The sequence below is a fragment of the Sinocyclocheilus rhinocerous genome, unplaced genomic scaffold, assembly GCF_001515625.1.
Source record: "Sinocyclocheilus rhinocerous isolate Xijiao unplaced genomic scaffold, SAMN03320098_v1.1 scaffold440, whole genome shotgun sequence".
Lineage (NCBI taxonomy): Eukaryota > Metazoa > Chordata > Actinopteri > Cypriniformes > Cyprinidae > Sinocyclocheilus > Sinocyclocheilus rhinocerous.
The window spans coordinates 144,049-155,500 of record NW_015637534.1 but is presented as its reverse complement, the minus strand read 5'-3'; the positions used below and the strand labels follow the sequence as shown (position 1 = coordinate 155,500).

The 11,452-nt window shown below is 36.4% G+C and overlaps 1 protein-coding gene across 1 annotated transcript in view; it reads right to left on the bottom strand.

Moving 5' to 3' along the window:
- Positions 1–10,513, bottom strand: part of LOC107748936 (neuroligin-3) — a 137,047-nt gene extending 126,534 nt beyond the window's left edge. The window contains exons 1-2 of the mRNA XM_016563952.1: positions 10,480–10,513; positions 8,488–8,547 (exon numbers count right to left, since the gene is read on the bottom strand). Coding sequence (XP_016419438.1) covers positions 8,488–8,547; positions 10,480–10,513 — 94 coding nt within the window. The remainder of the gene's footprint in view (positions 1–8,487; positions 8,548–10,479) is intronic.
- Positions 10,514–11,452: the final 939 nt, after the last annotated feature.

Here is an 11,452-nt window from a genome sequence, read left to right as displayed (position 1 = left end):
TAAATGTAGAATATTTATGACATAAAATATATTTTTTATAGTTATATTTTTACTTTTTTACAGATCCTTGTTAATCTTATAAGCAGTTGCGTATGAATAAATAGAAGCAAATAGACTAACAAAAATAGATGAAAATATGACAGCTTGATAATCATATTTTAATGCAACATTTCAGTCTTGCAAGGCTGCATGATGAAAACATTATTGAATATGATTTGCAAGCTATAGCAGTGTGTGGGATTCATCTATATTTGTTACACCTTAGTTTTCACTTTTTCCATTTTATAGATGTATTTTATACCTTTTAATCCTATCCCCAACATTAAACATACCCACCAACAGTATTAACGTACATATTATACATATTATATAGTTAGATTTGAACAGCTAATCCTAAACATAGCCAAGTAATTGCAATAAGTTATTCCAAAAATCAGTACCAAAGTAGTCCAAACGACAACATGCAGCAGTATCAGCTACCTTGATAGCGGGAAAAGGTTTTTATTTGCTATTATTGCCATAAACTAAGACTAATGAATTGTGTACAATCAAACCAGGAACATGTATTAGGAAAGTAAATAGGGCCAATTTTGACTTGAAGTCGACTTTAAAGGTTAAGGAGACTGTAAAGGACAGCCAAAAATTTACACCAGAGCTTTCGTAGCCCAGAGGACTTTTATATCACAGGCCTTTTGTTTTTATTACAAGTGCTGGATAAATAAAGGAGCGCATTATGAGCTGTCCTTGGCGTTAACTGCTGCGGCAATAACCAAGAGTGACTGCGAAGAACGCTTATGAAAAAGAAGCGTGGTCAGAAACCGATGATTACATTAGGATGGCTGAAATATTTCATTGAAATCCATGGATGTTTCTATCGAAGACATACATTCTGTTTACCTTCTGTTTTCGGCGTGCCTCTTAAGATGAAATGAAGCAGCGAAGTATAGATCACGAAAACAGCTACAGCCCGACCTTGGAAGAATAACTGGCCCTTTATAGAAGGACTAACAACAAAGAACATTTGGAAGACACTGTGCTCTGAATGGGCAGATATACTGGGCCAGTGAGCAGTGTGGCATCCCAACAAAAACTTCCTGGAAAAGCTGTGTCTTGCATTTCAAGTCAAACTGAATGAAGTGCCACTGGCAAGACTCCACTCACGCCAGGCCTATGGGCAACCACACATTTAAAAGAGCTGTTCCATATCAAGCGGAGAGGACATCCGCTTCCCTTGTGCCTTTCTTCCTTAACTTCCGCCCACCCCTTTCTACATTTATGCCATCGCTGTTTGCCATGCAACTTAGCCTGCAGCTACATACGCACACATTTCAAACCTCGGTAAAGTTGAGCTATCCAAAAGCGATTTCCATGCCATTTTATCGCCTGTTATTGCTCAGTCGGAGCCTAGTTCAGATTCCAACACTTAGCAGTTTCCATCACGTTGGCAGACTGCTGGAATATGACGGCTTGTCCAATTCATTGTGAATTCGTCTTTCTCGTGGGGGACAAAAACCCCTGCTACTCTCTGAATGCTGTGTAAATAGGTTCTCTGGTTTGATCCCACCAAATGCCCTTCTCTCAGACAATTAAACTGCACCAAAGCCAAAATTATAGCGGGAATTCTCTCTTAATAAGTGATTTGTCAGAGCCTGTTTGAAACATGACAGAAACAGCTCCCTGAGAGATTTCAGCATGCCTGCGCGTTTCATAGGAAATGTGTAGCCAACATCAGAATATTATTTTAATAGAAGCAAATAATTGATCCTGTAGTTGGGGAATGGTTTTAATGCAATCTTTAAAAACACCCTTTAGGCATTAAACGTTCTATTAACAGCATGATGCATCCCAGGGAATTCTTAAACTGAATATATAAACAGATAAAAACTAGATGCATTGAAGATTGCATTGAAGTATAGCCTACAGAACTCATTAAAACGCCTCCTGCTAGAATCACATACAATCATATAAATCTAAAATATTCAGCACTCAGCATGTATGGAATAAAAAGAAAAATAGTTTGGTTCGATATTGGTCTTGCGAAAACGCTTTAGAAAAACCCTGTACATTAACGTTAGTTACTGCAATAGCTAATATGAACTAAAACTGAACACCTTTAAAGCCATTAATCTTGGTTAATGTTAATTTCTACTTAAGCTAATACATTTTAACATTTGAAGTTGTATAAATTAGCATTAGTTAATGCAGGGGGTCTGTGACCCTGGGGAATCTGCGGCGGTCCTTACTGCAGGAGCTCCACCAATTATTGTTTGAGCTCAACCAAAGCTAAGCTAAAGCTCAAGTAAATATTGTCTCTCCCACATAACATCTGTAATGTACAAATATAAAATCATGTAAATAAAGAATGATAACTTTAATGACCAAGTATATCAATTAATTTGGTACAACAGTTATTATATGGACATGTTATTATAGGCCGGGATTAAAATGAAACATTTTTATCAGAGGTCATGGAAGCGCAAAAAATTCCACTGAAATTTTATATTAAATGTAAATTAATAAAATGCTAAATAATCATAGAAATGACTTGAGAATTTCAATAGTGAATAAAAAAGCTAGATATGCTATATTTAACTTTTTATTAATATTGTCAGCATTTTTAAATTCAATTTAATCTAATTCTACACTAACCAGACATTGGTCTTTTTATAGAGTGCAGTTTTTATAAAATTATTTTTTATTTATTTATATGTTCAGTAGACAAGAGCCTGGATCAGTCATGGAAATTCATTGGTGAAATGTTGTGACTTGATGACTGAATCTGAAGAAGACTGAAGACCCTTGTGTTAATTTATCATTAACAAACATGAATTAACATTGAATGTTGTTAATTGTAAGTTAATTGTAATATTTCATTTCCAAATTTACATTGGACATCAAGTTATGATACAACACAACGCAAAAACTGTTTATTGTACAACAATCAACAATACAACCAAAAATATCCTTGGTAAAACTTGGAAATGTATTAGTAAATTAATATTGCAGTTTTCAAGGATGATGGAATGCCATGCAACCTGTTGGAATCTGTCTAAACCGACTAGTTCCTACCAAGTGATGGATGAATTTGTGCCAAAATACCATTTGATGGCTTTGATTGGATGCACAGTCTCCTTTTAAAAGTAGATAAGCCTATTTATTTATTTATCCCAATTATTTGTCTATCTGCATTTTACACTCTAAAAAATGCTGGGTTGTTTCAACCCAACTTTGGGTCAAATATGGACTAACCCAACTTTTGGGTAAAAAATTTAATGTAAACATTTAACCCAAGTCTCCTTTTAAAAGTAGATAAGCCTATTTATTTATTTATCCCAATTATTTGTCTATCTGCATTTTACACTCTAAAAAATGCTGGGTTGTTTCAACCCAACTTTGGGTCAAATATGGACTAACCCAACTTTTGGGTAAAAAATTTAATGTAAACATTTAACCCAACGGTTGGGTTAGTCCATATTTGACCCAAAGTTGGGTTGAAATAACCCAGCATTTTTTAAAGTGTATTATTGACAATTAGCAGCGCCTCTTCTCCCTCCCTCTCAGAACAGCCCTGTGACCCATTTTCATAACACAATAGTTTCACAAGAGTAGAACCACTGCTTTAAGGTAAATCACATTTGACCCTGATTACTTAATTAATGTTCCTGGTTATTTTGTGAATAATTAGTGCACATTATAAAAAAAAAATAAAAAGAAAAGGCAAGCCCCACAATTTTCCTCATGGAGTGTGCTGCTTCACTTGGAAATACGTGAATAAGATTATGGAAGTAAATGTATTTTTAATTCGATTTTTAATTTGTTTATTTATTTTTGCAAATGCAACACAGTTGTATCCAAATGTGTCTCTGACGGCACAGTCTCTGAAGATCAAATTAGGTCACAAAAGTACTCCGTGAACCTGCAAACATTATATGACAAAGCAAATAAAAATTACAGTGAAAAGGCAATTTCATTATATGTCAATAGTTAACATTTGTGGGATTAGAAATAAGATTTTAAAACAAATGAAGGATTAAGATTTTATTTACTCTTGCTTTTTTGCATCCTTCAAAAGCTCTTAACAAATCAACCTTCTGGTAATGGATTGAAGTGTTTGTGCGTGCTAATGCTCCCCAGAAGAACAACTACATGGACTTTAATGTGTTCACTCACTGTAACACCTTTCATACAGGTGTGTGTGTGTGTGACGTGTGTGTCATTCAGCCTGAAAGTACCTCTATTCTGTGTCACATTTTCAGGTTTTCTACCTAACATGTCTTGATACATTTTTCTTTTGTAAATCCCTAGGGCAAATTGGATTGAAACAGCTCGACAGAGTGGATAGACCATCAACAGGCTCTTAGAGCACAAGCGTACTGTTGCCTGGCAACCGTTACTGATGATTTTATGTTATGCAAATTTGCCGGAATTTACATAAGATTTCATGTTGCTGCACGTTGAGACTAATAGGTTTTATTATTTTTTTGGTGTGATCAAAAAGATTGCACTCCAAAAACTAAAACTCTAATTTTAGAGTTGGGAATCGTGCTTTCTAATGCAAATGTTTTATGTTTGCGTTTGCCAAGTTCAAAACTTCAACCGCTGTTATGTTAATATATTACGTGCTATTAAGATAATCAAATTGAAATAGAGACTCTCATTTAATGCAGCCACTCGTTTACTGAAAACAAAACCAGCATTCAGAAGGGCTTCTTTAATGTTAATTTAAGCTATCAGCAATAATATTTGTAGATTCAGCAAATCTAAGTATATTAAGCATCTAGTAAAGGAAATAAATGCTAGCTGCTCTCGTTCCTGACCCATATACAGACAGACGGCTCCTCCGGGGAGGGCTCGTTCCCTTAAGACTTTCCTTCACACCACATAGATCATTTAACCGACAGCGCAAACTCACTGCAAATTTGTTCCAAACTGTAGTTTTCCCCTGAACGCAATTGTTAATAGTTCAGCAGCAGCTGCTGCTGTGTAAAGACATTGGTTTTGATGCTTAGCTGTTATTTACTTTTCTCGTAACAAGATCACGGTAGCGTGTTTCGTGCTGCCTGTCTCCATTCTCTGATTTCCAGGGAACACAATGCCATTATTTTCCAGACACCCCTTCTACAAATGTGACAGATATTGCATGTTATTTTGCTACTTTTGTAAGCTTTCGCACCTACGGATAAAACATTTTGTTTAAAATGAAGATGAACACTCCAGTGCATCTCATGAGAGCAGCCATGTTGAGATCACATGACCAGCTGAAACCTTAAGCAAATATATTATATTTCCTTATATAAATGTAGTGCAGTTTTGCATTCATTGCTATATATTTTTTATATGTATCAAATACACGATCAATGCATACAGTATGTTGTAGTACATTGACAATATAAGCACTAGTTTCCCATATATGGAAATTATTGCATTCTATTTTCTAGTATATTCCCATATATTTTTGTTTTATAAGTGAATACGACTTTCTTTCTCTTTGTAACTGTCCAAAGATGTTCTGGGGAAAATTGGATTGTGGAATAAATATACTATAATACTAATACTATATATAGTATATAATACTATAATAGCTTAATGTATATTTCTAGTGCATTTCTATATCAGTTGAATTTGCAAAACGCTCATCGAGCAGTGCAACACAAACAAAACATTGTGAGTGGACCTTGAACATGTTTTGAACATGTTTTTAATTTCAGAGTAGCATTATTTCATTATAATAATAATGTCGCTATCCAAAAGTATCTCAGTTTAAGTGTACTAAATGCAAGTACTAATGCACAAATTACTGCCAGATAACATTAGTATACTGTCATAATAACACACTTTTGTGTGTGTGTGTGTGTGTTTCTTCAGCTGCTTGTTATTCACTAGTTTTGGGTCCCTGTAAGCAAACATTTTGTGGGAAACATCTCAGTTCCATTATTAAAGATAAAAAAAAAAAACATGCATAGACAATATAAACTGAGATAAAATACAAATTGAGTAGTTAGAGAAGGTTGCTCTTAAGGTTGTTCCTCTTAGAGCGTGCTTTAAAGGGGTGTGGCAAATCCTTTAAATATGAAAACGTACTTACAGGCTGTGAGTCAGCATTATTTGTCGGCATCATAGACTATGGTCAGCATGCGCACCGAAGGGGAAACGGGAACTGAATTCACCCGAACACCGGCATTGTAGGCTACTCTAAACAGTCCTCGTCCTCCGTAAAATGCGTTGCACACATCTGAATATTTGGTTTGAACTGTTCTGGAACAGTGTTGTAAATACAACGTCTTTGCAACTTTAGGGATCTTATCTATTCACGAACAGCTTGTAACACTCCAAAGAGAAAGGAGAACTTGAAATCGCATCATATGACCCCTTTAATAAACATCACCGTAATGGGAATGAATCTCCCAAAAATGCTATCATTAAGGAATGTAATAAAAGCACCAGTGCCAGGCAAGACAGCATCTGTGACATGAAAATCATTTAGACTCATCTTTCAGTTCATAAAAGCAGATACATATCTTATGATTGAGGTCTCTATGGGAAAGTGACTGCGCTGATGATGTTACACAGACACACTGTTTCAAAGGTGCAGCCACAAAACCCAAACATGATACAGCACGTTAACATGAGACTAATTTGTCTAAAAATCACTTACAAAGCCTGTCTGTGCAAACCTATCCAACTTTCACACAACACACACAATCTGTAAAGTGCTTGTTTACAGAAATAACATCAGAAGTTCATCCATCTAGAGGTAGCAGGTCCCACCACTAAAACAACATCTCCACATTATAGAAGAATGAAGGGTTTTGACAAAAATACAGGCTTTTAAAATGTTTGTGTACACTTCCACCATGACTTCTAATGTTAATTCATTTCTGTATAAGCTATCATGCTATTTCTTATAAAAATAATAATAAAAAAGTTTTTTAAGCAGAGGGGTGAGTCTAAATTATTTTGCTGTTATTGACAGAAAGTCACAGATGCTGCCTTTACAGCTTAAGCTGTTTTAAACTCTTTAATGAAATTCAATGCAATTCAATAAATTCCAATGAGAATGGATCACCAAATTCAGCTGATGTCATTATTAATACCATTCACTGCGTTAAAGTGTTTACTCAGCCACTGAATAGTATGTTTGATGGTGGTATTTTTAAGGTTATAATTATTATTGCATAATTATAGCTGATGTGTTGACAAAGAAGCTTTCTGAGTCCCATAATCAATTAACCTTTTGCTGTCACAGAAGCATTGTTTTTATCACTATAAAAACTTCCACCTTAAATAGATAAATAATGAAGCAAAAACCTATTTCAGTGTAGCATCCAAAGTCTTAATGGAATACTAATTGGAATTTTCTTACTTTTAGTCTGTATCTTCTTCTTCTATGTTCGTTACTAGTCTAAACACATTACACTTGTTGTAACTATCATTGTGGCTGTTGCTTTTTAAAACAATACACTGATTTTGACATTGGTGCTGAGGTTTCTGTAATGACAGACTCCATATTGTAACTGCAGGAGCACTCACGGTCACTTGTGTCATAAGATATTACATGTTCTTCTGACACATATCAAGCTGTATGACATCAGTGACTCATATCTTATGTATGATGCTTTGCGTTATGACATCAGTGACACAACGCTCAATAAATTGGATGAGCTGTCAATTAAAACAGGAGTTCAGCATTGTTTATATAATGTATATATAGGTCATTGTCAGGAAACTGTATCATTGTGTGCTGTGTGTGTCCCAATGACTTACTACAGATATATTTAACAGTAATAAGCCATAGTAATTGATTATTTTGGAGACTTAACTCTGTAACTCTTAACTCTGTGTGTAATGCCAAAATAAATAATAATAAAAAAACACACTAAATATGAGCCAAATTGCTTGTCCATTCATCAACACTGCATATACATTTTGTGTTGTACTTAATAATAATAATAATAATAATAATAAATTGTGTTTTCATTATCTATGAATCATTTACTATCATATCATATCTAGAAACTTTTTTTGTTGTTGTAATTTTCTGTTTAAATGCTGAATTATCCCACCCCCCCTGAACTTTCCATTCAACCCTGTTCTGCTATGATACTTGTCCATTTAAATATAATAGTATAAACTCTCCATGGTCAAAAAAAGTCATATTGTTCAATGGTTTGACATGGTGCAAGCATATTTGTTAGTGATCAAAATTTTTTTTTTTTTTAGCCTGTGTAATTTTTTAAGTTGTTGAACATAACAGGGTTGAACATGTGAAAACAGGAGGTTGTGTACATACACACTGTATAGCAATTTGAAATAGCACATATTCACAAAAAAAAAAAAAACCCTATGTTGAAAAAAATATACAGCCATTTTTAACATTGCTCTGCACACAAGATTCTGTAGTTGTCGGTGATATCCCGTGGGTACGAGAGAGGACGTACCAGTCGCTCTCTTCTCTGTATATCGCTCCAATGTTGGCTTGTTACATACCTCCTTTTCTACATATTTTCTTGTTGGGTTTTCTGGCACATTCCTTGGATATTCTTTTGACTGTAAAATGAATAGAAGACTACAAAATAACAGAAGGCTCTGGAAGAAACGTTTGAGGAGAACATGCAACATCGTCACTCCCCCTCCCCACAAGAACAACAAAGAGAACCTGTCCAGAGCGTTAGCTGGGGTGCTTTGTCTTTTAGGCAGAAAATATTCCAAAACAGGTGGAATTGATTTGCTGCACCCTGGAACACAGGAAGCCTAGTTTCACATGCACTGCTATATAAAACCCTTTACAAGCACAAAATAAACTCTTCCTCCTCACATCTTCTGCACCGTTGCATCACTCCAGGTTTTGCGTGAGAAATGCATGGCTCTGTTGCACGACGCACCAAAACGTGCCTTGACAACAGATGCATAGAAGTGTGCTCTACAACCTTGGAAGTTTTTTTGCCTTCAGATTAATTTTAGCAACAAAAAGCTTATGCAGCTTTCGATGACACAATTGGATCTGTTCCAAAACATAGCGCACTACCCGGACAGCATTTTACCGCATGCATCAGAGGTCTGTTGGTTCCAAAAGGTAGGCAGTAACATTATGCTGGCTTTTTGGATATCTCAAATCTCTAAAATGCAGCAATGCATTTATCCTACAAAGTGAAGGCAATCCCAGAATGCACTGCACTGAGCTCACTGAAAAATGGTGGACTCCAATATTTGTGTCTACTATGCCTTATTCTGCTTATTAGAGTACTACCGTGTCATTAGTTTAGCAACTTGCTAATGTTAAACTCAATTGAAATCAATTGTCAAGTCTCCCATGAGCTTAATGTGAGGAGTGTTGTTTGTGTGCTTACGTTGTGTGCTGTATTTCAGTAAGGATAGGGGGTTTAGCAACCATTTTTATGTCATCCTTTTTAATCCACCCCACTTTTTGGGAGATGCTGTAATCATTGTCTTTTAAGAGTTTTGTTTAGCTTGGCTACAAAACTATAATAAAAATGTAGCTAACCAAGCCTCAGGCAACTGGCAGCGATGGATACATAAACAGCACTTGGTAATCCTGCTACAGCTAGCACCAATTGAAAACATCTTTTTTGAGAGTTTTATCTTTGAGCTGGGATGGAATCTGCAAATGCAAATTTTAAGCAATGACAAACAGCATCTTTGCTGCTACATAATGTGACCCAGGCATCGATTTCAGGTACAGTAGTATTTTTCTGTGCATGCGCACACAAACTGATACGGCTCTTTGCATGCCCTCATAATGAACTTTACGCATTCGTAGCGTCAAAGTCTCCGCTTTCCTTCAAAGCCTTCTAGCCTTCTCAAGCGTGTACGCGTCCTTAGATGGCAGCTCACTGGGTTTTGGAACAGAGCTTGCGCTTTTGCTTTCAAATCTGTAAGAGTTTGTAAGAAATGCTCTTTGTGCTGGGGAGATATTTGCGAATGCAAACGTTCAACTTGATCACCAAATTCGTTTAAAGATCTTAAGTTCCTGGAGACAGGCTTTGAATGTTAACAGAAGAAAGTGGGACAGTAAAGGGTCTTACATGGTTAGGACTGATGCCACAGGCCTCTTGTGTTCCAGAACATTTTTGCAACTCTACAAAAGGCTCATTCTGGCATCAAGCAAGCAAATCTCGGCTCGCTAATCCCCCAGAACAGTCAAGACAGTGAGGAGAGGGAGGTGCACCAAGATCATTACATCAAAACTTCATGTCAGATTAGAATCTGAGCTCTTACATTAAAAAGATTATTTTCTCCTTGATTGCTTTCTTCTAGCTTTCTTTCTTTCTTTCTTTCTTTCTTTCTTTTTGGTTTGCCTTCTTGAACAACACAAAAGAGGAACCCATAACAGTGGCATGGAAGGGAAGAGTTGATGGAAAGACTTCATGGCAGATCAAGTCAAGATGAGGAACGGAAATGGTGTACACAGACACGGCATGCTGCCGCAGAAGTCTGTCTGAAATCAGTTTTGTGAGGTACCTTCTTCGTGCACAAACGCTGCCTCTAAAGTCATTGCCTGATAAGGCAGCGAGGCAACAAGTCAGCTGCCTAAGCTTTCGGACGCAGCCAGACTGTGACATTCTCTCATCTTCAAGTTCCACAAACAAATCTGTGCAAGGTATAGAAAAATAAAACCCAGACTACATTTGTACCAACCAAATATTTAAAAAACAAAGAAAATCTTGAACTAATTACTAGGCAATGGACTTGTTACTGTTAAGCTGATAGTGTTCTTAGTAATATTTATGCATTTAAACGTTTGATTTTTAAGGTCATTTTATTTCTTTTGTACAATAAACTATTTTGGTACCATGTTTATGGCCTAAAGCAAATCCAGTTGAGAGCTACTCAATCAGTAAATAAAACATACTGTTTCCCATCAAGACAAAATAACAACATCTCTGTCCAAATTTGACAGAAATGTGTTAAATAAAAGATTTTTCAGGCACAGGTCCCCTGTCCCCATCTCTAGAAAGCTGGTATTTGTAAGTGGCTCGCGGGTGCCTGTGCTAACACTGTAAATGCTAATGATGAGGAGGGTCGTCCCCAGCGGAGAGAAACTCTTCCCTGCTCAACTACTGATCAATTTTCAATTTTTAAAGCTTAAGACCCTCAGACCTCCATCCCTCGGAGGGTTTGGAATAATAACAAGGAGAAAAGCCGGAGTTTAGTAGCGGATATTGCATTCCAAAATGACTCTGTAAATGATTTATAATGTATCTAGTGGAGCAGTATCCACCAGACGAGAGGCAATATGAATCTTCCTGGAGGTGCACTTATCACTTCACAACTCCTATCCAAACTTGGGCTGATTTGCACAAAGCCTTGCAGGAAGTTCTTCATCCTCCACCTCATCATCCACACACACTTACTGCTGCCTGTAATCGACTGGTGCCTGTGGACGGTACAGCTGATCTCCAGAGAGAAGAGACGCCCACTGAAGCGGAGGAAT